The sequence below is a fragment of the Fistularia commersonii genome, chromosome 31 (genome assembly GCF_037954325.1).
Source record: "Fistularia commersonii isolate RoL2024-O1a breed Wild chromosome 31, RoL_Fcom_v1.0, whole genome shotgun sequence".
Classification (NCBI taxonomy): Eukaryota; Metazoa; Chordata; class Actinopteri; order Syngnathiformes; family Fistulariidae; genus Fistularia; species Fistularia commersonii.
In genome coordinates, this window is record NC_141314.1 from 6035314 (window position 1) to 6050127 (window position 14814).

Consider the following 14814-nt stretch of genomic DNA (forward strand, 5'->3'; position numbering starts at 1 on the left):
TGTTAGCATTAGCATTAGGGTTAGCGAGGGTCTCATATGTGAGAATGCCTTACTTTTCGCTGTTTTAGTGACTAAAACACTAAGTACAAGTGCTGGCAAGAAGAGAAAGATAAGGAGAAACACAGCAATGTTTAAGGTTGTCTCTAATTACTTTCTGTATTTTTGCCGCAAATAAGCCCAAAAAAGTTTCTGAAGTTTTGGGGGCTTGAGAACAGAGTGATGGGGTTTGATTTGCTTTGCGACCATTTAGGTACGTAAACAGAGTCAAAGAACGAATTAGTTTCATATGCCCAGATTCTGCTGTATTTTGATATCTGGGTCACCAGATCCATTTTCACAATGACCGATCACATTGTGGACCAATCACAGGGCCAAATATACAGACCTACAATCATTCACCCTGTCATTCACGTAATATAGAATTTATAAAGCGAAGAGGAAAAAAAAAAACATTGTTCAAAAATTGGACTCAAACACACAAATGCATACACACACACACACACACACACACACACACACACGCACAAAGCATAAATCAAGCCCTTTCCGAGCAGAGCTCATATTTCCCAAGGGACTTTAAGCAAAGTAAATAAGGCTCCAGTCGCAGGCCAAAACATCAATTACACATCAAGAGATCCTATCTTAAGGGGCTTTTTTTTTTTGCTGCCGTTGCCAAATGTGTTGAAACAGAAAGAAACAGCCCAAAATCAGGCACCGTGGGTTCTTCCCCGCGCTTTAGAGGCTCACTGGCGCTAAAGCTACGTACGTAAACGGCTACGTCCAGTTTGAAGGAGGTCAGACGTCAACACGCGCATTTCTCCCGTGCTTTACGATATCTTTACCGAGCCATACGTCCACTAGAGGGCAGCACCGAGTTCACGTCCGATACGAAACGCGGTAGGAGAGCTGGCGATATTGTACGTTCTAAGAAAAGCGTCCGTTTGTGCAGCCATTACAAACATGGCGCCACATGAACGGAGAATTCTTCTCGCTGGTTCTTCCGACACCATGTTGTTGTCGTCTTCTTTGTCTCTGTTCCTTTGTCCCGGTGGCTCTACGTGATACTGCCCCTCCCCAGGGCTCCCGGTGGCAGCGCTCCATTTGCTGAGTTTGGCTTCGGCGAACTCCCCGAGAACGTGCGGGATTAAGCAGGAAATGAAGGCGGACGGCGGACAGAAGGCGCCGTCTGGATGAGGATTTAACGCTGAGCATGAACGAGCTCTCGGTCCGAAGCAGAGCTGGAGGCAGCAGAGACGAAGATGCGGAGGTTCCTCTTTGGGAGGGGATGGATTCGGTCGGAGGGGCAGCGTGTGGTAGATGTTCTGGAGGTGAAGTTGGATGTGGACAGAGGAGGGATGGAGAAGATCTGGGTAGAGGGATGGACCAGGAGGAAGACCAGAGTGGAGTTTTTTGGACGGAGGGACAAAGGACAGGAAGGGCCAGATGGTAGGAGATGATTGGCTGTGGCGACCCTTGAGGAAAGCAGCCCAAGAAGAAGTCAGCGTCTCCTTTTCCTAGCAGTTAGTTTATCTCCAGAGCAGGAAAACAGGCCTGCGTTGATGAACCGGATGGGAAATGTCCTTCAGCGGAGCGCGGCAGGGGGTCGGCCATCAATGACGACGAGTATATCCACAGATGAAGCATCATCCCCGGACCTCATAAAAGGAGTATTAAGTTAAAACAGTGTCCTCGGGCTGGTGTCTCCACGCTGTTCTTAACACACACAAGTTGGAGCAGCAAGAGGTGCTGTGCTGTTCAGGGCGTTCCCACGGATAGAAGCTTCTTGAACAGACGTCGACGTATTCCATGTGTCGGGGATGCATTTTATACCCGACGCCCCCCCAAACGTCTCTGCGCCGGTTTCATTTTAAGCCCGATCGATCTGCGTTACGTTTAAAGGCCCTTTACCGCCCTCCCAAAAACCGCGCTTTGAATCCGATTCCCTCAGGAGCCGCCCGCCAGCCTTATCAGAAATGCTTCGCTCTCACATTTTCCCCGGTGACACCAGTGTTAACTGGAGCGAGGAGTCTGGTGTCCGCAAGGCAAACACCACTCAATGTGTTGACCTTGTCCACGTCTTTGAAGGCGGGTCAGTCAGCCATCGGAGGCCAAATGTATTCAATTGGCTTCACACAATTAGCGCATGTCAACAATGAAACGCGGTCAGTGACTGCCATCTTTCCAGACGCTCCATGGCGACTGAGACCACCTGAATGTACGGAAACATCTGGGCCGACCCCAGAGCAGCACTTTAATGAACGCATGAATTCACGTTTCAGAAGTGTTTTGATGAATTTGATGTTTGAGTCAACGCATGGATGAAGTCATGCGTTTGTCAATTTACGGATGAACCTGACGTTATCGTCAATGTATGGATGAATCTAACTGATCAGTCGATGAATGGATGAATAGTGATGGGATACAGATGTGTTGCACTCCTGTGCTAACATGTCTGCTAAAATGCTTTTTTTTTGTATTCCTCTCCATTCTGTTTCAATGGGACGACAGATGGAAGCTAGCTAGCTTCTATCTGTCTATCTGGCTAGCAAGCTAGCTAGCTAGCCACAATCTGCTCTTTGATATTTTTATCCCAGCCTGCGAGTAGATGAATGAATGAAATGAGGAGATTGAACATGGACCTGCCAGGTGTTGTAATGGGAAACTCTTCAGACATAAAACTGAAGCACATTATAGTGAAACAGTCAGGGTTCGAGTCAGGTGAATTGATATTGGTATATTTGTGGCATGGATTCGTTTTGGAGTGCACGGCTTTCTCGCAATGAAGACAAACAATCCCATAACCGGCAACCGCCGAGGGAAGGCATGTACTTCTCTATCAGCATGCAGATCAGGAAATCAGCCCTTACAGCCCAAGATTAGTAGGAGATTGCCATTTAAATTTGGCAGCCGGACTCGATGGACAAATCGAGGGAGAGCTCGCTGTTGTCATGCCATTCAGTCCCTGGACTCGGGGCTGGATGGCGTTTCTGGAGCCAGCTGCCTCCTTCCCACCGAGGTTTTCATCTGGTCTGAGCTGGTCTTGGCAGAAATACGCCCCAAGGCAAACTTAACTTTCGTTGTGATCTGCATGCATGTCCTGGGGAGCGAAAAAGGACTTTTTTTTTTTCGCTCCCTCAAGAGCTCTAACTTCTAACTGATGTTGCTATGGAGATGCCAGGCATTTTGCTGCGCCACAGCGAGCCGCGTTATTGATTTTGTGATGCCTCCGGGTCCAATAGCTCCGAGAAACGTTGAGAAATACCCGTCTTCCATTAGGGGGGACAAACCTCTGGTACTGTAACTTGTCCACCCTTCATTGACCAATCAGCACCCATGCTTTTAGCGGCACTCCTGCAGACTGCGCTGGGTAAACAGCAGTGTCTGCCTCACTGTTTGTCAACGGCAGTTGCCTAACCATTTATCAGCAGTCGGTAACCGTCTGTGCAGCTGGGATCTATTTAGCCCGAGTGTGCGTTTGAAATTTTGAATTCTACCCCACGGCTCCCCACTCCCTCTCGCGCCCTCTGCCCCGCTGGGTTCCCCGAGATGGGCGCATGGGGTGCAGCGTTGCCCCCCCCCCCCATGGAGGGATATACCCCTAAAATAAAGGCTATGACAGTGATGTGCACCCCCTGGCCCCCACCCTCTTCTCCACCTTTTTTTCAATTGAGCCTGCTCATGGGAGATCACTCCCCCTGGCAGGACCGGGGTCTGAGTCCGCGGGGGCAAGGCGAGGGCAGTTCCTACGAAGGAACGCTGGGGACAGAGGGGAGGAGTGAAACGCACAGCTCTTGCAGAGTTTCCATGTCAGAGTAGAGAACTAGTGTGGAGCCGGGCGCTGCAGGCTCCAGTCCACGACTCCCGCGGATGTGATCTGACTTTCACCCGCGCCTCCCGTGCAGCCGTTCCGCCGATGCTCGAGGCAGATCCGTCGTGCACAAACCCCGTCGTTTCACCTGAGCCCGGGAGCGTCCCGATTCCCTCTGTGTCTTTCTCACAGGTAGGACGGCCGTCTCGCGTTGGATGACCGGCGTTCTTTTATTTGTGCAGCTTGTTGTTTGGAAAAAATTCTGAAATATGACTTGTCGTGTCAGTACTTTGAAGGTTTGAGTGGAGATTTCTGCCGCTGCACAATATAGTTCTTGTTCCGACTGAAATACCACTGCTGATACGTATAACTGCATCATACAAATGTAAATTGATCGGAATTTTATTGGTCATCGCTTGGGTTTTGGGATCCAAATCTGATGCAGAAAATGGAAATGTACAGTCCTCAGTTTCCCTTCGCCGTGCACGAGGTCCAAATTGTCATGCTAATGTGCTGTCAACCCCCCAAAAACCCATTTGTCCTGGTCTAGTCGCCCTGTAATAAGAGCGTAATGCATATCTGGACGGCCGTCGGCGGCCGTTTACAATCGAGGTATTGAATCAAAGAAGCCTTCACTTTCAAAGCAAACAATGGACCATGAGAGTGCAGCTACTTTTCCACGAATCACATTGTACTCCTGTAATTACTCTGGGCAGCGTCCCCGTCTCTCATATTGATAAACGTTGGCATTTCTATACAATAAAGTGAAAACAAAAATGCGGCCCTACAGTTTGTGCTTTTGTTCCTTTTTTACATCATTATCAAATGTAACATACTGGAATGTTATTGTGTTGCATTCACTGTCCCCCCCACCACCACCACCACCATGCATGCAACCCCTTGCATTCTCGGCTCGGCGCCGTAACTCCGAACAATGCAATTTTTGACGGGGCGCTCGCTCGACAAACTCTTACCACGCTACAGCACTTGGCCGAGTTCCTACAACGCACTGTGCGCCGTCGTCCGCAAAGTCGGCAGCGATCCCGTCCTCGCGCCGCCGTCGGAATGAGCTGCGAGGACCTGATCCGGGGAAGTCCGTGCGACGATTGACGTGAACCGTGATGTCACGGCTGCTGTGAAGTAAGATCGGTAGCAGAGCGCTCTGTATACATGGAATAAGATACCGAGAACCTTAACAGAGACGAGAAGAACTACTGAGGTCACAGAATGAGTCTTTGATGACGTTCTTATTCTAGAAGCGAAACACTAGCGCCGATGGCAACCGGATCTTTCAGACATTGACGCTTTGGGCAAAACCAATCACAGATCAGATGAAGAATGTGGTCTGGATAAGGTAACGATGTGGTTAAAGCTAAAACGATGATTGATCGTCAATGTCGTTGTGCTGATAGCAAGCATACGTGTGTGCGCAAACGGGAAGTCACTTGTGGAAGCGATCTAGACGACCCCCGATCCCCGATGGCGATCCTTGTCGTTGTGATTAAGCCTCGGCCCGGTGGATGTTCTCAACCATCCCTTCCGTGTCCACAGGCCGCAACATGCTGGAGCACCTTGTGTCATTTGGTTGCTCGCTGGTGCGCCGGAAGAAGGTGGACTTGAGTAACCTGGAGGACTCCAAGCTCTGCCGCTGCCTGGGAACCTTCGATCTCATCGCTCTGGGAGTGGGCAGCACGCTTGGCGCCGGGGTCTACGTCCTGGCCGGACAGGTGGCGAAGGAAGACTCCGGCCCCAGCATCGTGGTCTCCTTTCTGATCGCTGCCCTGGCGTCTGTCATGGCCGGCCTTTGTTATGCTGAGTTTGGGGCACGTGTCCCCAAAACTGGCTCCGCTTACCTGTACAGTTACGTGACGGTAGGGGAGATCTGGGCCTTCATCACTGGGTGGAACCTCATCCTGTCTTACGTGATCGGTGAGTTGACGGCGACCCCTGTGACGACCGATGTGTTGCTATGCTGAATTTGTTTATTGTCCTCTTCCTCCCAGGTACCTCTTCGGTGGCCCGGGCCTGGAGCGGGACATTTGACAAAATGATAGGGGGGCAAATAGAAGCATTCTGTAAAACCTACTTTAGCATAAACATCCCAGGTTTGGCTCAGTACCCGGACTTCTTTGCCGTCTGCCTGATACTGCTGCTCTCCGGTAAGTGAACGAATAGCGGCCACATCCCACAAAATTGGTAATTCAAATGAGTGAATTTAGTTTAAATGTTATGTTACGTTGTGTTATAATCCAACCTCAGCATCCTTGTACCCACATCTTACCATCCCTCCTCTGTCCATGTCCAAACCACCTCAGTCTGACTTTATCTCCAGAACATCTAGTATGTACTGTCACCCTCTTTCCTGATCTTCTCCATCCTCTGGACTGTTGAACCTCCACCTTCTTTCTCACTGCTCTTACAACAGATCCAATGTCGTCTGCAAACGTCATAGTCTATGGAGTTTCTGTCTGTCCATCACCACCACCACAAACAAGAAGAGGTTCAGAGCTGACCCTCGATGCCGTCCGACCTCCACCTTTAACCTCACCTTGGTCTTACAGCGCTCATACATGTCCTGCCCCTTTCTTTCCATGAACCACGGCTCATTCTCTCGGCTCATTGTCAATGCTTTTTCTCGATCTACCGCTTCTCCGTACTCCTTTATTAACATTCTCAAAGTAAATGCTGCATCTGTAGTACCCTTACTTGGCACGACACCATACTGCCCTCGGCCGGGCTTCCTCTTCTCTTCACCATGTCGCCATTGTATGGCTCATCAACTTTATTCCTCTGTGAATATCATCCACTAACGGCTCTGGCGGTTAATAAACACGTGAAGTCGACCGACTGGTTGATACCGTATCGGTCCATTGTCTCTTCTGTCACTTCGTGTTTGTGGTGTTTGAGAAGACAGATAGTCGTCGCCGCCCTTTGACCGGTGCTATGTCGACTTCGGCGGTGGCTGGTATCTCGGGTTAAATCTGTCGCCGCTGTGTTCATCCAGGCCTCCTGTCATTTGGGGTGAAGGAGTCCGCCTGGGTTAATAAAGTCTTCACTTCGGTCAACGTGCTCATTCTCCTCTTCGTCACCATCTCCGGCTTCGTGAAAGGGGATCCTTGCAACTGGACGATCTCAGAAGGGTCCTTGATAAATGTCACCAGGATTGTAAGGCAAGTTGTTCGCTTTCTTTGACCCGCGGCTCCGAATATCTCACCGGTGGAATCCGAACACTTCGTCAGGGCGCGAAAGATTGTCTAAATGTCGCATCATAACCTCGAAGAGAAACTCCCTCGCCCAGGTTTGAGACATAGCCTCGCTTTTTCAGGAACCTGTCGGTGACCGCGAATGTTAGCAGCGATTATGGCGTCGGGGGATTCATGCCGTACGGCCTGAGCGGGACACTAACCGGGGCGGCCACCTGCTTCTACGCCTTCGTGGGGTTCGACTGCATTGCGACCACGGGTAAGCCGCCGGCCTGCGAGCACGGGACGGGATCTCCGTCGAGCAGCCGCCACAGCCGGGCCTCCGTTTTGTGTGCGAGACAGGCGAGGAGGTGAAGAACCCCAAGAGGGCCATTCCCATCGGCATCGTGGTGTCGCTGACCGTGTGCTTCCTGGCGTACTTTGGCGTCTCGGCCGCTCTCACCATGATGATGCCGTACTACCTGCTGGACGAGACCAGCCCGCTGCCGATGGCCTTTGATTACGTGGGATGGAGCCCCGCCAAATACGTGGTCGCTGTGGGCTCTTTGTGCGCCCTCTCCACCAGGTAGGTTACCGCTGCTTCCTGGGTTGAGCATACATATGAGGAACTTATCCTAGCTTTGAATTCGCCCTGTAATCCCTGATCTGCATGCCACCGGTGAGCGTTAACCATCGGAGCTCCGCCTCGGTATCAGGACCTCGGCTTCGACACGAGTATCCTGATATCGATGCGATTTGGTTCTCAGGTTCCGGTCCCCTTTGCAGTTTGTCCTCAATAAACCGCAGTCGTCACCCGATTGATCTTTGCTCGGATGACGGGGATGAAATTGGACTTTGTATCTCAAAAGAACGCCCCCTCACACCGAGCTCCACCTACATGCATGTATAGGGAAACCATGTCACTGGACAAACCTATCGGGGAAGACAAACCTGACGACTTTTAATCGGCTGTGAGGCTCGAAAGAGACGGCTCACCCCAAACGGAACAACCCCCTCCCCCCCGGCCTGGGGTGCTATTTACATCTGCCAGTCATTCTGCGGTGACTTAGGTTTGAGGATCACCCGCAGATGTCAGCTAGGTAACAACCGCAGACTCAGTTTGGTTGAAAGAAAAACAGCCTTCACGGTCCATGCTCCTCCAGCCGTGTCCAAAACATCTCTGTCTCCAGAACATCTAACATTTCTCCGCCTCATCTCCAGCCTCTCCGTGGTTCTGGACCATTGACCCCTCAATACTTTAACTCCTCCACCTTCTTCATCTCCAATCCCTGTAGCCTCACCGTTCATTCCTTCATTCCTCTGATTTCAATAATGTACCTCCAGCTGCTCCCTGCTCTCACTGCACGTCACAATATCATCTGCAAACATCATAGTTGGGTAGTTATTCCTCTCTAAGCTCATCTGTCAGCCTTTCCATCCCCGTAGCAAACAAGAAGGGGCTCAGTGGACACGCTCGCGACATGGACAGCAAATAATATCTAAGTCCGTTAAAGCGGAGGCGGATTTGATCTCCGGATTCATCCGATCTCTCGAAACAGATCGAAAACCCGTGTTTAGTTAGGGGTGACCCGTCTCCTCGTTTGTGATTGTGTTTGTGTTTTGACTAACGTGGTGGTCTTGCATGTCTCTGCTGTCTCACGCAGTCTGCTGGGCGCCATATTTCCTATGCCTCGTGTAATCTATGCTATGGCAGACGACGGGGTGCTTTTCAAAGTCTTAGCCAGAATCAATCCAAAGACGAAGACCCCGCTAATTGCCACTATGACCTCCGGTGTAGTCGCAGGTGAGAGCCGGGGAGCGTCCCAGTCAGATCTTCTCCACCAATCAATTGTTGGAAGACGCGGTCCGAGATAATCCTCTTTTCAATGGTTTCATGAAAACAATGTCAACGATGATTTTTTTCAATCCACTTCCTGTTTGGCGTTCGCCCTTTTCGCCGCACAGACATGTTGCTTTTTCACAGCCGTGCAGGATGACATCTGCTCCGTACCGCAACGTCCGATGTTTAACCACGAACCCTCTTCTCCGTAGCCTGTTGGGCGCCATGTTCCCTCTGCCGCGTATTCTCTTTGCCATGGCACGAGATGGCATTCTGTTCAAATTTATGTCCAAAGTGAGTAAACGGCAGTCGCCGGTGGCTGCCACCATGGCGGCAGGTACCACAGCGGGTAAGATCCGGAGACAAGGCCTGGTCTGTTGTGGGGTGTTGTGTGGACTTGCTTGGTGTTGGTCTTTGCACGCATCCTGAAGTGATAGTGGTGGTGGTGGTGACTGCATGCTAAACCTGGTGATGGTGTTTTCCCGTGGATGCTTTCATTGTTCAATACTTCAACCCATTTGAGCGCTAACTGAATAGGTAGTTAACAAGTTAACAAGCGGCGACCCACCGTCGTGTGGGTATTGCGAGATTCAAGTTTTAATTCAACGTTTCTCCGCTTGATTCTCAATAATATGGGAATGATCTTTTAATATTCTGAAATAAAGAAATTTAGGTCACCTGTCACTTGGGAGGGGACGATGTCAGAGAAGATCAGTTGGACTTTTTTTTTCTGGCTCGCAGGGCATATTCACCTCAATCCACAATGGGTCGTCCTTATTTCAGTCAAAACGTCGTCATGGCAACAGGACTTCATTTCTTTTCTTGAAGACGTTTCCTGTCGTCCAGCAGGCTTCTCCAAGTATACCAGACCTCAGGGAGTTTCGGCATACAACTGTAGCTTGTTAGCTTGTTAGCTAGAAATCCGGACCGACCACCGAACCAAACATACAAAGTCCGGTTGCCTCGACAAGGATCAAGCATGACCTGGATGACTAAGACCTTCCAAAGACATCTTCCGGCCAGCCATTCCCAAAGATTCCCATCCTTTAGTTAAGTCCTTCTGCGACCAAAAGAGACCCATGTCACAACTGAGCTGCGAGTGTCCCAGGCTAGTTATGAAGGTAGCTTCTACCCGGAGTTCGAGAGAGTTGAACATTGTTTACGGGCACGGCTTGATCTGGTCCACCTTCTGTGGCGATGGTAGCGAGCAGGACCCCATGATGGCGAGCGGAAACCCTCGCAGGAACTTCCAGCTGCTCCCACGTGCTCAGCAGCTGCTCTGACTTGTTTTTTTGTTTTCACGCGACGATGCGGTGAGCGGGGGACACACGGCCGCTCTGGTGTTTGGATTGCGCCGCTGAGCTTAGCCAGGGGGCCGAAGCCAGAGAAGAAAAACCATAAACAAAAGCGGCATGGCGACGGTCGCAGCTGTCACATCAGAGCGCCAAAGATTTCAGCCATTTTGTTTCTACTGCATGGAACCTCTAGTGATTTGCATCCTCTCCTTTTGTTTTTGCATCTCATCCCCCTTTGCCGACACGGCTGTGTGTTGACAAGCTCGCCGCGCTAATCACCTTTTTCCTCTGACTCACCGCAGCCGTCATGGCGTTCCTGTTTGACCTGAAAGCGCTGGTCGACATGATGTCGATCGGGACCCTGCTGGCCTACTCGCTGGTCGCCGTCTGCGTCCTGATCATCAGGTGGGTGTCTTCACGCCATCCCAAAGGGGTCAAATATGCTACCTTGCTGCATGAAAAAAAAAATAGGAACGCTAGCTTGCTCGAGCGCAGTACAGTACGTCCTTTTGGGTCACCTTGGTGACGGAGGGTGTTTTTTCAGTCCCATGTATCCGACCCCTGCGAACAAAATTCATGTAACTTCCTTCTCTTCAATTCTACGTCACTGGTCTCGCCACCGCTTGTACACCTCGTCTTTGACTCTGGCCGATAAAGGCTGTGCAGCAGTAAAGTGATGTGAATCCTCCAGGTACCAGCCTGACGGCGTTCTGGAGCGGATGGCGAGCTCCGGCTGCGGCGAGAGGGACTTCCTCTCCTCCGAGGAGGGCGAGTCGGACCTGACGGAGTCCGAGTCCCACCTCAACATGCTGAAAGGCGGGGGGTCGCCCCTCCAGAGCGTCATGCGTCCGCCGTTGTCCCCCTCCAGGCACTCCTCCAGGGTCGTCAACGTCTCCATCTGCGTGCTGGGTACGCCCGATCCGAGGTCTTCCGGCGGTCGCCGCCGTCGCCCCCGATCTTGTCGTTTAACCACGAATCGTATGCGCGTTGTTGAAAAAACAGTGACGCTGGTGTGCGCGATTAGCTACCTCACCACGCGCCACGGCGTAGCCATCATCGCGCTGGAGATCTGGATCCTGGTGCTGCTGTCCCTGTGCCTCCTCCTCTTCTGCGGCTGCGTCATCCTGATCTGCAGGCAACCTCAGACCAGTAAGAAGGTCTCCTTCATGGTACGTGTCATGCAGCATCGTTCTCCTCTCAGTGGACTCTTTGTCTGGGGTCTTGCAGACTAAAGCTGTGTGTGTGGGTGTGTGTGTGTGTGTGTGTGTGGTCATTCTGCAGGTCCCTCTCCTGCCATTCCTGCCCATTTTAAGCATATTCGTCAACATCTACCTCATGTTCAAGCTGAGTGTGGACACCTGGATTCGCTTTTCGGTGTGGATGGCGGCAGGTTAGTCGCAAATGGGGCGAGTCGTAATCACGACACGGTTCATGATTCATTCATTCATTGTCTGTACAACTTATCCTCCAGTCAGAGCTGCGGGTCTGTCGATCTCAGCTGTCATTGGGCGAGGGGCGAGAGGCGGGGTTCGGCCTGAACCAATCACAGGGTCGCATACAGGGACATACAACCATTCACCCTCTCATTCACACGTCATATAGAACCATACAACCATTCCTTCATTCACACACGTCATATGTAGCCGTTCACTCACTCAATATACTATATACTATACTATATACTACAATACTACAATATACTATATATACTGATACCACCAAGGAGCTCCACTGAACGCCACAGGAGGTCTTTCCTACCCGAGGCTATCAGAATTTTTAGTTCCTCTTCCCTCAGCCGCAGGGAATCTTCAAATCTTTGTACTTAAGACCTTAGAACACTCGATAGCCTTAACCTTGACAATTTATATTCTATTGTATTTCTTATTCTCCCTCCTTCCTACTATTATCTATTATTGTTGTGTTTTTGCTTGAAACTCTAACACAACAATTTCCTTCGGGATAAATAAAGTTGTTCCCATCTCATCTCATCTCAATCACAAAATTAAGAGTCTCTAAATTCAAATCACGCACGATTTATGGAAGGATCCCCACGCAGACACGGGGAGAACATGGAGACTCCACGTAGAAAGGCCTCCTGTGGGAATCCAAGTGGGGACCTTGTTGCTGCTAGCGGAAGTGCTAACCGCTGCGCAGGCCGGATAGAGTTCTGCTCTATGAATTTTACATGTAGAAGTTGACGCTCCCTGCAAGGTGTAATATGGTCGAATGATCTGGAGTTCTGCAGAGGACGTGTTTCAGGCGTCTTCATGAATCCCCGCTCCTCCCTCAGGCTTCTTCATCTATTTCGGCTACGGCCTGTGGCACAGCGTGGAGCGGCGGCGCCTCCTCCAGACTCCTCCGAGCAGCACCGGCGACTCCCAGGAAGCCAAGAGCGGCGGCGGCGGGGGGAAGGAGGCCGGCGTGGAGGCCGCAGGGAAGGACCAGGAGCACTTGACGCACCCCGAGAAGACCAGCCAGTGTTAAAGCTGCAGCTTTGGACTGTGAAGCCTCGACGACGACGACGACGTGGCATGGAAACATGCAGCAGCTATTCCCTTGAAGCACTTCTAACACGCAGCTTCGCCGTGTGCCTCCGTCACAAGCGACGTCACCGATTCCGCACTGGGGAGCCGCCGCCGCCGTCTTTGTGGCTGCACGGCGTGGACACACTGGAGGTTCAATGGTAAAGACAGGTAACACACTGGAGAGCGACATTTCTACTTTTTCTTTTCAAAGCAACGAGGGCCGTAAGGAAGCATCGGTTCCATTTCTGGACTCCTTTTAGTTTCCGAATCTGACGCGGAATCGGATTTAAATGTAGTTTTTTTCCTTTTTTATTTTTTAAACTCAAATGTTTAAACACCGGTCTGCCATCCCATCTTCTTATTCTTCTTCTTCTTCTCTGCTGGATGTGATGGGTGGGTTTATGAGAGCATCGTGACCCCGGCGAGAAAATGATATGGTCCATCTTTGTAACAACGGAGGGATTTATCCGAGCACTTCTGGCCACAACGCTGCATTTCCGGGGGTTCCTGGTTTTGTGAAACAGCGCCATCTAGTGGGTGAAAACGAAATGAGAGAATTCGTTTTTCGGACCCGAGCCCGCGTTCAGATGTGAGCTCGAAACTTCTCTGTCGTCGTTTTTTCTGTTTATTCTTGATCGTGATCGATTGTTCTACGGAGAAAGTGACGCGGCGCAAGAAGCTCCCTGGATTCCCACCAGAGGTTCTTCCTTTGTGGAGTTTCCATGTTCTCCCCCGTGACTGCGTCGGGTTCCTCAGTCCAAAAACATGAGGTTCATTGAAGACACTAAATTGCCCAGATGCGTGAATGAGAGGACGGATAGTTGCCCGTCTCTCTATGTGGCCTTGTGATGGACCGGCTGAATGAATGACCATTATCATCGATTATTTTTCATATTCATTATTATTTCCCTGAGATTTGTTTCCGGATGCAGACCTCAGAGTCACTGAAGCCTCCATCTCACCGCCACAACCTTCCCCTCGCGGCCTCCCGAGTTCTCGTCAAAGCGCGACGCGGCCTTCGCCTCCCCGTCGGACGAGCGCGACAGGGCCGTGTAGAACAACTAACCCAAAATCAAGAACCGGGTTTTGATACGGACGCGTGCGGCCTGCTTCTCCTCGGATCCATGCCCTGCTCGAGACTAGAGGTTGCTTTCAGTATTCGGTGAGAAGGAAACGTCCGGCTTGATTATGCAGTTTATACACACGCGTTCATAGAACCGCACTGTTGTTGTAGTTTCTTATCTGAGGGTTCACAGTCTCGCGGGTCCGTTTTGCTACGTAACCAAACACATTTTGCATTTACCGCCTGACCTTGAACGCGTCGCGGGGGGGGAAGCCCCGCTCCGGCCGAGCTGGAAGGGACTTATCGTTTTGATCGATTAGGCGGAAAAAGTGCCTTCCGGAACCGGAAAGCTCTGGTTGAACTATAAATGAGGAACAAGTTCAGAAGATAAGTCCTGATCTTCGAGTGTTTCCCCTACAGAAGGCAGACTCTGTTACAATCTGTTACAAGGCACCGTCAATGTAGAGCATTTTTCTGTTGCATTACTTTTAGAGGTTTTCATGTAAAGAGCAGATTTTATATTTGAAAGAAGACGTAGTTGTGATTCCTTGAGCAAAACCAATAAATCTGTCATAAAACTGCCGTCACTCTTCTGTTTTTTTTTTACGAGAAAAAAAAAAAAAAATTAGCACCAACTGCTTCACACCCCAATAAAATGCTTTGTCAAGTCACGTTACATTCTTTTCTGCATGGTGTCAAGTCACAGCAGGACAACACTCTTCAAGATGATCAGCAGAAACCCCAAAGCACTTTGAGACGGTGGTGAGGAAGCTCGATGGTGGAGAAAGGTCCATCCAGTTTGAGAGAAGAGTCAAAAACAGCATCTTTGTCAAAATGAAGCGACCCTCGGTGAAAAGAGGAGGGAGTCCTCGAAGCATACAACGCCCTGGTCCCAAGACGGATCAACACAAGCGTACCTGCGGATCCATCTGCATCTTACGAGCCAAGCTAAGCCAGCGGTGACTTGCACCTCAGCCCAGGCAAAACCAGCAGACCTCGAGATTTACACAATCCACACAAGATTCACCGTTACCTCTTTGGATTCCGGTGAGCCCCTGTTAGTCGTACCTTTGTACCACAAAACACAACAACTCACTCAAC

General features: G+C 50.6%; 1 protein-coding gene across 2 annotated transcripts; it reads left to right on the forward strand.

Moving 5' to 3' along the window:
- Positions 1-3761: 3761 nt before the first annotated feature.
- On the forward strand, positions 3762-14295 carry slc7a2 (solute carrier family 7 member 2). 2 transcript variants are annotated; one of them, XM_086178806.1, is made up of 12 exons: positions 3762-4000; positions 5360-5737; positions 5812-5967; positions 6813-6978; positions 7134-7270; positions 7354-7576; positions 8655-8794; positions 10428-10530; positions 10817-11034; positions 11128-11294; positions 11407-11515; positions 12416-14295. In XM_086178806.1, exons 2-12 carry the CDS (start codon positions 5368-5370, stop codon positions 12607-12609), a joined length of 1983 nt encoding a protein of 660 aa, XP_086034932.1. In that variant the 5' UTR covers positions 3762-4000; positions 5360-5367; the 3' UTR covers positions 12610-14295. The 2 variants fall into 2 exon arrangements, with proteins under 2 accessions (XP_086034932.1, XP_086034931.1); XM_086178805.1 differs by lacking the exon at positions 3762-4000 and having other exon boundaries at positions 4021-5737.
- The last annotated feature ends 519 nt before the right edge of the window (positions 14296-14814 follow it).

What these genes read in the sequence shown, in the direction of transcription:
- slc7a2 (XM_086178805.1), top strand. Translation starts at nt 5,329, where the DNA reads ATGTTCTCAACCATCCCTTCCGTGTCCACAGGCCGCAACATGCTGGAG. An exon ending in GTCTGCGTCCTGATCATCAG is followed by an intron (nt 10,531 to 10,816) that starts GTGGGTGTCTTC and finishes TGAATCCTCCAG; the next exon opens with GTACCAGCCTGACGGCGTTC. An exon ending in GTAAGAAGGTCTCCTTCATG is followed by an intron (nt 11,295 to 11,406) that starts GTACGTGTCATG and finishes GTCATTCTGCAG; the next exon opens with GTCCCTCTCCTGCCATTCCT.